The sequence below is a fragment of the Condylura cristata genome, unplaced genomic scaffold (genome assembly GCF_000260355.1).
Source record: "Condylura cristata isolate star-nosed mole 26May11 unplaced genomic scaffold, ConCri1.0 scaffold00031, whole genome shotgun sequence".
Classification (NCBI taxonomy): domain Eukaryota; kingdom Metazoa; phylum Chordata; class Mammalia; order Eulipotyphla; family Talpidae; genus Condylura; species Condylura cristata.
Window position 1 is genome coordinate 16,480,317 of NW_004567132.1, and position 11,319 is coordinate 16,491,635.

The following is an 11,319-nucleotide window of genomic DNA, read 5'->3' on the forward strand; positions in this document are numbered from 1 at the left end:
TAGGTTAAAGCACAGCACTAAGAAGCTAAAGCCACTTCAACATGAGTTTGATCCCCACCTACCCTGGAGGTGACTCACATGGCGTGGCAGACCTCTCCTGACCCACCCGCTGCTCCCCTCAGCAGTGTACTTCATGGATCTGCCTGTTCTGCTCCCCACTCTATCTCTGGTTAAATCCTCTCACCACACCTGCACCTCTGGCCTATACCCCAGTTCTGGATGCATAAATAAATCTTAAAAAAAGTTTTCAGGGGGCCTCCTGGGTGGCACAAGGGGTTAAAAGCACAGCACTGTGAAGCTGTCCGCAGCTACTGCAGCACAAGTTTGATCCCCGGGCAGGGAGCTGACACACATGGCACTGCAGACCTCTCCTATCTTGCCGACTGCTCCCCTCAGCAGTGTACTTTGTCAATCTGCCTGTTCTGCTCCCAGCTCTGTCTCTGGTGAATCCTCTCACTCTCCATCCCACACCTCTGGCCTGTATTCCAGTTCTTGTATGTATAAATCTTTAAAAAAAAGTTCTCAAGATGGCAGTGCTTCTATGATGGCACTTATGTTGGCAATGTCTTCTTAGAAACTGCTTGCCAAGGAATTCCTTAGAAATCACTGAACTATCAGGATCCCCTACCTGCTTCTGCTTGTTCATTGTTGCTTCATCAGTTGTCTTGCCCAATTTCTTTCCAAGTGAGCCTTTGCGATATATCCTGGGGAACAATTCCACAAAACTAGCCTTTAGCAGACCGGGAAACATCATAAGCCATCACTTGGGTGAAAGGTAGCAGCATGAGTGAGCTAGATACAGAGCAGGGAGTGACTGAGCTAGGAGCACTTCCTTGGGTCTGGTTCCACATGTTGTTCATACAGAAAAGAGAAAATAACTATCACATGTACTAACAGACATTCTGTGATACAAATCCTCAAAATCACAGGCTTTAGAAAATGAAGTCACACTGCTCAAATATTCCACAAATATCTACCAATGTGTCAAGATGGTAGAGCAAACAAAAGTTTCTGACTTCTGCAATGACATGTAACAAACATTCCCAAGTTCTAGCACACTGAAACATCAGAAGGGAAAACTTTAAAAAAGTCAAAATCAAGGCACCACTCTGCTATGAGATGCAAGAAGATAAAAATTCCAGCAGGTTACATTCAGTAGAGAAGCAATAACATAGGAGCCATGAAGTCTTCCCAAATATCCCAGGCTTTAAATGTCATATTTAACAAGCAATCCTTATAGTATATAAAAGTTTTCAAGTTTTACTGAATAATTCTAGCCAGCTGCTAATTACCTTGTCAGGTAAATTATCCAGTATTCTGACTTATCAGTCAGTCTCTCTTGTCCAGTTAATCAAGCTTAAATGTTTACTCACTACCCCTGTGTTAAATAGCCTATCTGGCAATTCAGTTAAAGGAAGCTGGTCAAATCTCACAACAGACTGATTGATAAAGGAAAGAAATATCACAAAAATGCAAGGAGTGACTAGACTTTAAATATACTGTCTCCTAGGTACTTTAATAAAAGTTTTATATAGTTGAGGAAAAAGATACTGTTGATTGGGTCAACAGAATATGACAAAAACAATACAAGTGTATATACATTCACTCATATCACAAGTCTATTCAGATGGAGATACATAGAAAAAGAAGACAGAACTTTGAACAATAATTTACAGGGGAAGTATTACTCTTATCAGTTCTAAAATATCTTCCTTTAAAAAAATTTAAGACTAGAACAGCAGATATCTCCTTCACTGTTGTAACTACTATAAATCTGTCAGTAAAGAAGTACCAATATAATTTTTATTTAAGCTTGAACACGTAAGGGAACAATTTACGGATTGTAAACCTTCATCTTACAAAAAAATCACTCCAACTGTCTTCAGTCCTGTTCAGTTCCAGAAAGATCTCCAGGGAAGATTTTGTCACTCAGTCCATCCATAATAGGTTGGATAGGGTAGTCTATAATAACTGTCAGGGCATCTTTTATTCTGGGCTGCTTGACTGGTGTTTGGCATTACATTCCAAGAGTATCTCTGATGTGAAAAGTCCTCTCCAGGGGGACCAGGCGGAGGAGGAGGAATATAGCTTCCCTGGTAAATGTTCTGATTCCATGGAAATTGTCTTAAACAAAACAAACTGTTATTAATCATAAGAAAATACATAGTAAACTTCATAAAGTATTAGATATTCTCATGCTGCTTTCTATCTGAGCTTAGCAGATAAGCTGCTTAATATTTGAATTCCTTATTTCTTTATAAAATGGAGCTAACAATACCTTAAAGTTTCATGGGTTGTTTTGGAAATGAAGACAAATTTTAGGGAAAAGTATATTCCATTAAAGAAATAATGCACAAAATTTTAAGAGCTATATTCACAAAATATTTTCATTTAGAAATGGGAATAACCTCAGTACAGTTAAAATAGCAATTGTTTGCCAATTTAGCAACAGTTTTGATAAGGCAGTCTAGTACAGTGGTTGACAGACTGGACCCAGATTTGCAGCCTGGCTCTGTCATTCTTTGCTGTGTGCGTGCTCTTGAGTAAGATATTTAGCTTTCTAAATTTCTATTTTTTTTAACAGTCAGATGGACTGTTAAATGATTTAATAAAATACATTAGCATATTTTAAAGATTTTTTTTAAATGCGGCCACTTTTCAAAGATGCACATATCTCAAAAAAATTGCTTGTGTTGACAGTGGCACTTAAAATTGGTATAGACCTTTGGAACACAACTTTAATGACCATATAAATGCACATATTTGTTAATTTCATGTTAAATCCAAGGAAATACTTCAAAGTATAGAAAGCACTATATTCAATCACTCAACATATTTCTCAAACTCCTTATTATGTAGCAAACATTGAATAAGTAGCTTAGTATGGCAACCTTCCTTATTCCTAAAATTGTAGCTTAAGAATACAAAATCCTTTTTGGTAGTCATATCAAATTACTAACTTAAGTTTAGAACCAAATTTTTCTAAATCTGTTCCCAATTACTTTTGAAAAGTCTCATATTCCCCATCCTATATTTAATTTTTCAGCCCTATATGCAAAATAGAGAGCAGATGATATCTCTTAGTTGAAACTGATCACCAGAATATCAGCTCCTCATAATTACCATCATCCATTTTGCACTAACTTATAAAGCTGTATTTATGTGTATTATGATATAATGTATGTTAATTTATAACATTTATTTTATAATATTAACTTACAGTATTAACTTCTATTTCTATTCTAGAAAAAAGAAGAAATACCTTACTGACTGCTGCAAAGCTTGGGTATGAGTGTGGAAATGATGAGGAGTTACTGCATAACCGTGGGTCCGATGCAGGTGATTCCTTGATCCTTGTTTAACAGACTTATGCCTGGTATGGACTGTTTCCATCATATGTGTTGAGTCTTTAAAGTTACTTGATCTGGATCTACTGGAATTCCGATTCCTCAAAGAGAATGTTTCCACATATTAATTCATTTCCAAATTTAACAATTTAGTGACTATATTTAGTCCATGAAAATAATCCCATCCTCTCCCCATTCCCATTAATTTAGGCTTCCCCAGCAAGTAAATATGTTACAAGAAAAATAGATATATTCAACTTAAATATATAAAAAAAGATTCCCCTAACCACAAATCTCGCATCTATAATGCAACTTACTTTCTGATGGGACCATTCTGAAGGTCTTCAATGTAGTTTTGTCTTTCTAAGCAATGTCCCCGGCACCTATTGAATACTGAGGAGTGTATGAACTATTAAAAATAACTACAAAAAGCAAACTTTTCTTATAGAAAGCAGATCAAAGCTAGAAACCATTGGACTAGACTAATTATTCGGGTTGTGCTAGCTAGCTCACTCTTTTCATATACATATACTTTACAAACTTTTGGCAAAAGATTATCTTATATTCAAACAAAACCAAGCTGATCCCCAGCCAGGGAGGTGATCCATATGGCACAGCAGATCTCTCCTGTCTCACCTGTTACTCCCCTCAGCAGTGTATTTCAGTACATCTGCCTGTTCTGCTCCTCACCCTGTCTCTGGTGAGTCCTCTTACCCCCGCCTCATGCACCTCTGGCCTGTACCCCAGTTCTTGTATGCATAAATAAGTCTTAACAAAAAGAGATAAAGGAACAACAAGCTTTTTTTTTTCTTTCAAAATTTGAGAAATGTTTTCAGTTTCACCTTAAACTTTGATAAATAGGAAAAATAGTGACAAACCCTCATACTTACATTCAATTGCATCATCTGGCCTCATGCCTTCTACATCAATCAAATATCTAATGAACAACATAATTTGAGTCATTTATACATAACCCAAAAAATCAAGATTTTTTTTTTAAAAAAAGGTCCAATCTTACAAATACAGACATAAAAATCCTCAGAAAATATCAGGACATCTAGTCCAACAATTTTTAAAGAATGATTTAACACAACCACAAAAAAAGCCTCTATTACAAGGACACAAAGATGATACAATTTTAGAAAATCGGTTAATGTAGTTATTTATATTAATACAATTCAATTAATATGTGAAAAAGAAAATACAGAACCAAAACCAAATTAGCAGATGTTTAAAAAAAATCAGGTAAGATAGAACAATCAAAAAAAAAGTCATTTTTGAGCAAATTGCTTTGTATACGAAAAACGGATTTAACATGGCAAAATATTTATCAGGAACCAACGAATAGCAAAAGAAATATTAATATCATATCACTGTTGTAATTTCTTCCTTACTCTTATCTTCAACTCACCACCGTTTTTCTAACAATATATTACCTAAAAGTCTAGAATATGTTCCAATAATTCCACCAAAATAACCACCACACCCTGGTGCAAGCCACCATTGTGCCTCAGTTTTCACTAGTCTACTAACTTATCTCTCTACTCTTTCCTCCTATACAGTCTCCAAAACAATAGATTAAAAATGCAAATTTTATTATATTCCATATACAATCAAAAACAACAAAAAGCTTAATGGTGCCCTGTTGCTTTTAAGATAAAGTCTAAGACTTGAAACATAGGCCAATATGATCTAACTCCTACCCATATCTCTGGTTCCATATTCCCTCTTAAATGTATCTAACTAATTAACACCTACTCATCTTTAAGTTATCAGCTCAAACATCCCTACAGAAATCTCTAATTTCCACAATGAGGTCAAAGTCTATTAATTTAGATACATAGTACTGTCTCTTTTGTGACATTTTTCAGAGTTGTAATTCTAAATGCATTTGTGTGATTCTTAAATATCTATTCCCTTTCTGGACTGGCAGTATTCACAAGTATCTCTGCTAGTACCCAGTACAGTGCTTACACATAACAGATGCTCAATAAATATTTTCTGAATGAACAATTATGAATCAGTACAGTGTAGAAATCCATAAAGGCATAAGAGTATATATATGCTTTGATTCAGAAATTCCATTCTGAGTGAAATGATCTCCAAGACAACCAAGTGTATTCAAACATGTTCATACAAGAAAATTAATGACTTCACTGTCTTTTAATATCAAACCGTTCTAACTTTTATACTTACTAACAAGCAAAGGAACAGTGCTACTTTTAAAAAAGAATGAGATCTCACTTTCATTGAAAGAAGTCCACTATATAAATTATAAAACAAAATATCTACCATTAAATTATATAGATGTGTATATATGTATATGTGTATATATGTATGTGTGTGTGTGTATATATGTGTATATATATATATATATATATATATGCTTATATCTGCATTTTTAAAGTCTGAAAAAGTAGGCACTAAATTATTAATGGTGGTAATCTCTGAGTGGGTAGTATGAAGAGATTTGCTTTCTACTTCACACTTTATTGATTTTGCAACTAGTTTACAACTGTAAAAAGATAATTTAAATATGGCCTGTCACTTGAAGTTGGCAACTCACCTGCAAATGAGGTAGCCAGTTCTGTTTAAACCATGGGTACAATGGACACCAATAAGTTTGTCTATAAAACAGGAACACAGAGTTAAGTGGGCACACTAAAATCTATTAATTTTCTGAAGAGAAACATTTATTAAATACTACATTACCCTCCCTGAAAATAAGTAACTATAAAGAGAACTGTGTTTTTAAAGTAACACATATACAGAATTATCCAACATAAAATAAAAATTCATTCTCTCCCCCATTATGCCTTATGTGTAAACCGGAAAAGGCAGGGCCAGATAGAAACTGCGAAAATTGCGCTGAGAGAAACTGACTTGTCTTAACATAGAGTGCCCGTCAATATGGGTAATAGATTTAAATATAGAAAAAGGGAGCTATAAAAACAATGAAATTTGTTTCCTAATGAAACAAATGGAAAGCTACACATTTAATAGTGAGTATTAACAAGAATTAAATTCTATAATACTCTTAAAATTCCCAGAGTGCTTCCAATCTCTTGTTATTTCTCATGAGATCTGTGAAGTACTTGGGTAAAACTGTATTTTACATTAAAGAAGCAAGATATGGAGCTGTAAGCCCACACTAAAGAGCAGGCAAACAGAAGAAAGACTAGAATCAAGTCTAAGATATTTCTAACTATGCCATAGATGATGTTAGTTCATCATTTTAAAAATATATGAGAAACTTAAAAAAAAAAAGTATATTTGATCTCCACAAAATCTACCTGTAACTAGGTAAGAAGGCACTGTCTAGAAGGCACTCCCCATCTCTTGCCTTGATTACTACCTCCCTATTTGCAGGCTTGTACCTGATGGTTCAATTATCATGGCCAGCCATTTTAATTATAATTAATCTTAGATATGTAAGTCACAAGCACTGGATGAAGTCTAATTCATTTAATCCTCCATATGGAAAATGTTATCTTACTAACACACAAAGTTTGCTCTTGCTTAAAAATCTTCAGGTAGCACAGAAGTCCAAATTGTAAGCACAGCATTTAGAACTCTATACATATATACCAATCTGTCTTTCCAACCTTATTAAGTCCACGATGACCTGAATTATAATTTACAAGGACCACATGATATGATCTATTGCCAACCTCTCAGATTCCTTTTTCTACTTTACTCTGACTGAATTTGCTGACCTAGACACAATGGCCTCCTTGCTATTCCTCAAACATGCTGGGCATAGTTGTGCCTCAGGGAATTTGCAGCTGCTGTTCCTGCTGCTTTGGAACACTCCCCCTGATGACCATATCCAAATGGCTTGGTCTCTCAGTTTCTCGAAAGTCCTGCTCAAATAAGGCCCACCTCAATAGAGAAGACTTCTCTGATGACCTCACCTACTTCTGTAATGACCTATTTGGTTCTTCTCTGAAGTGATTATCACCAGACAGTCCACCTAATTTCTTTTTCTTTCTCTCCCATTAAAATATAAAGATATAAGGACAAGAACTTGTTTTATTCCTACTTCTTAGAACAGTACCTTTAATTTAATGATACATAAATGAACATATTGTTCAATGTTTAAAATAAACATATAAATTCTACATCTTTCACACTGTATTTCTGTAATAAATCACACATACATATGTGCTAATATGTGTGTGTACATACATGATATGTGGACTATCTGCTACCTGTCAGATTTAATAAAGACTACATTCCTCAAACTAAATTTAGAAAGCAGGCAACAAAATGAGCACTCTGTTCTGTGGGTCAGTGGCTTTCTAAAAACAAGATAGTCCTTAGTCTTAAAATATAGTAAAAACTATATTCTTTCTGATAGCTGCATACCAGAAAAAAAATAACTGGATCCTTAAAATTCAGAAGCTATTAAGATCTGTTCTCAACAGAGCAAGGCAGATTTTAAAGCAATAAGAAAACACCAGCCTTCGAAAGTTTTTTCTGTCTGAAGACTAAGAACTGGTAGTGTCCTTTCTTTTTTATATATACCCAAAGTGGAAAAGCAGCAAAAATATCTTAAATATCTATTTTGAGGATGCAATTTCATTGGTTCACTCTATTTGTTTCTAGGGATTTGTCTCACTCTTAACATTTGCCCTCTGTTGGCTCTTTTATATACTCTAAGACCCTGAGATTCTTAATCTTTTCTTCCGCCTCTCACCTCTTAATAAAATTAAAAAGTAATAGTAAGACAAAATAATTTTATTGTATATTTCTCATTCAAGTTTCAAAAAAAGATATGTGAGCTAGTTCAGTTCACATTTTCACTAAAATCACTTTCCAAACTAAATTGTTTATGTACAGCTATAAATAAGAACAACACCTAACCCTATCAGGATGATCTGACATTTCCATATTAACATTTTTAAACATCACAGGCCTAATGTCAGAATTATTAAAAATCTAAAAATCCCTAACCCCATTCAAAATATATACCAAAGTTCAGACAAGGAAAAAAAATAACACCTCACCGTTATCTTTATTTTCTTTCAAAAACCTATTAACGGCATGTTTGAATTTTAAAATAGTGTCATCATCAGGCACCTGATGTCCAACTGTAAAAATTTTTAAATAAGGAATAGTTTCTGGTAAGTCCTATAAAGCAAAACCATGAAAATATGTATTATTTCATTTGTAGGGAAAGAATTAAAAATCCATTAAAGGAGCCAGAATATAAACCAAGAGGTCATAATAAACTTAGTAGGTGTGCAATTCAAATGGATTATTTGCTTCAAGTAGGAAGTATCACTTGATTTTTGTTAAACTTCAGATTGTCAACAGACATAAAAGTGAAAACAAAGGTTCATGTGAATAAATGCATATATAAATAAAAATTATATAATTCTATTAGTATTCTGTAATTCAAAGGCCATAAAGCAACTGTAAATAATCAGAAAAACTTGTATTTGAATTGTGAGATATAACAAATTCAGATACTGTTTGGCTGGGAAAAATTAGGTAATAGTAAAAGAAGAGATCAAGTGAAAATCTTATAGCTGTGAATTTAAATGAAAGAATCAGTATGAGCATGTTATGTATCTTATATTAAAATAAATGCCTAGCTCTTAGTTTCTAAGTTAAAAACAACGTCAGCCTAGTAGCAGTGAACACCGCTAGCAGTGATTATAAATATCATTCCCATTAAAAGCTCTTTAAGGAAATTTCCCAGTTCTGGGACAGGAAATGTACAAGGTGAATGTATAACATTTTTTTCCCATACAAATAGCAAAGAAAGTGTCAGAGATTACTATGGTCTTGTCAAAAGGTCTGTTATCAAACATTATAGCTTAATTCGTATCTTTGATGTCATGTTGAGACAATTAAAAATTAAATATAATTAAGGAAACCATTTGATTCTGTTTTTGAACAATAACCCTTGAGAAACCAAGCTTCAATCTAGCAGAAGATAACTACTGAATTATTGTGAATTATAATATTACCAATTATTGTGAATTATAATATTACCAAAAAAAAAGAAGATTCTTTCCAACGAAATAGATTTCCATTTACCTCTGGTTCATAATAGCGGTGAGTATATGTTAAATCAATAATCAGTCCAAGTTCTTCATTCTGTTCTTGGATTTTGTTTAAAAGATCCAAGGGAGAAAAACGTTCTTCTGGGGCAAGTTTCTCTTCAAAACTCTGTCACAGAGAATGAGATAAAGACAGACAACATCTTTGTATTATCCAAGCCCTGTGATGTTAACATACAATGAGATTCAAAGGAAAGTTTTCCACTCTTCTGGAATTTACAGGCTATATCACAATCCTTTCCTCCAGAGAGATTGGAGAGGAGGAAATAAGCCCCAAAAAGCAGCCTAAACACTCTACCACGTAGGTGGTAAACACCAGTCCCATTAACAGCTATGTAGAATAAATTTTATGTTTTTGTTTCACCCTGGCCTCCCAACCAGACTTCATGGCACAGAAGGCAGGGACCACATCAGTTCTGTCCATCACTGAGCTCCAGCCTCAAGTAGAAACCCTGCAAGTAGATACTTATAAATAATATCCAAATATGCATATATATTAAGGATGGCTTTTATACCTAAATACTCTTCCATAATTGGCTTATTTGTTCTGGTATACACAGCAGCTCTTTATAATATGGGTTAATCTCTACAAGGCTGCTATTATTATTATTATTACTACTAGTAGTAGTATTCTTATTATTAGTATTTTTATTATACTATTATTCTCTTTCAGAATTTTCCTAGCTATTTAAATTTATTTTTCTTTATGGATTTTAGAATCAGCCTAACTTGGAGAATTCCCATTTAAGATATTAAATTTATAAATTAACTTAGGAATATATGTTAATAAGCATTTTACGTAAATTGTATTATAAACTTTGAAGAGTATATTAATTCAAGAAGGTACAAAATCTCTCCAGTCAGTTTCTTGTAGACTTGTATCTGATGGATCAATTATCATGGCCAGCCATTTGAACTATAACTAACCTTACATAACTAAGTCACAAACCCTGGAGGAAATCTCTTTCCCTATAGGAAGTAACTTATCATTTCCCCTCCCTTTTGAATTCCTAGGTATTTCTTGCCATGGCATTTATTTGACAGTCAACTTTCTGTAATTTTTTATTCCAGTGTGTGCTTGAGAAGTAACTTAAATACTAAGGCATTTTTTTTCACTTTGGGTGACTTCCATAAAACACAAAGGAAACCAATGCCACGATTCACTGCCACACCAGGGTAATTCATCTCCCTAACTCTACTGCATGAACATGAACTGCACTAGGAGCAATGACACAGCTTTGTGAGCCCCTTTATGGTGCCTTACAACACACTCCCCAAACTCAACAAGTACACAGTATTACAAGAGGCCTTTTCAAAATGATATCATACAGGAATGATGTGGCTAAACAGAGGAAAAGGAAACCAAAGTCTTCCTGTGTTTGCTCTTGCTGATGTACTTTCAGGCAAAAGGCTGCACAGGAACCCTTGTGGAACCTCCTGAAACCACTTTAGCGTCACAGATTAGAACCCTGAATTAGGACAATGGCAGAAAGGGAGAGGAATTCAGGAGCAAACTAACAGTAACTATAAATGTGAGTTGACAGTTCATTCATTCAGCAGTTTTGCTAAGTATTTATATGTCAAACACAATGTTTGGCACTGGTAGATGTGAATAAGAACCCACATTTTTCTTTACAAAATGAGCAATTTTAAAATTCAGAGAACCAGAAGACATAGCAGGTAAAAAGGGAACTCTGATACCGTTGAGTTGCAAATTATTTTTTAAAGATTTATTTATGGACATCCCCTGCTCATGGATCGGGAGAATTAACATCATTAAAATGGCCATCCTGCCAAAAGCATTATACAGACTTAATGCCATCCCAATAAAAATCTCAATGACATTCTTCAAAGAAATAGAAAAAATGTTGATGAGATTCATATGGAACAACAAAAAACCT

At 34.2% G+C, this 11,319-nt stretch overlaps 1 protein-coding gene across 1 annotated transcript in view; it reads right to left on the bottom strand.

The window, feature by feature from the left end:
* Positions 1-483: 483 nt before the first annotated feature.
* DUSP11 (dual specificity phosphatase 11 (RNA/RNP complex 1-interacting)) overlaps positions 484-11,319 on the bottom strand; it is a 15,268-nt gene continuing 4,432 nt past the window's right edge. Inside the window, exons 3-9 of the mRNA XM_004691532.2 lie at positions 9,396-9,527; positions 8,357-8,480; positions 5,914-5,974; positions 4,238-4,284; positions 3,665-3,740; positions 3,263-3,448; positions 484-2,124 (exon numbers count right to left, since the gene is read on the bottom strand). Coding sequence (XP_004691589.1) covers positions 1,926-2,124; positions 3,263-3,448; positions 3,665-3,740; positions 4,238-4,284; positions 5,914-5,974; positions 8,357-8,480; positions 9,396-9,527 — 825 coding nt within the window. The 3' untranslated portion in view covers positions 484-1,925. The remainder of the gene's footprint in view (positions 2,125-3,262; positions 3,449-3,664; positions 3,741-4,237; positions 4,285-5,913; positions 5,975-8,356; positions 8,481-9,395; positions 9,528-11,319) is intronic.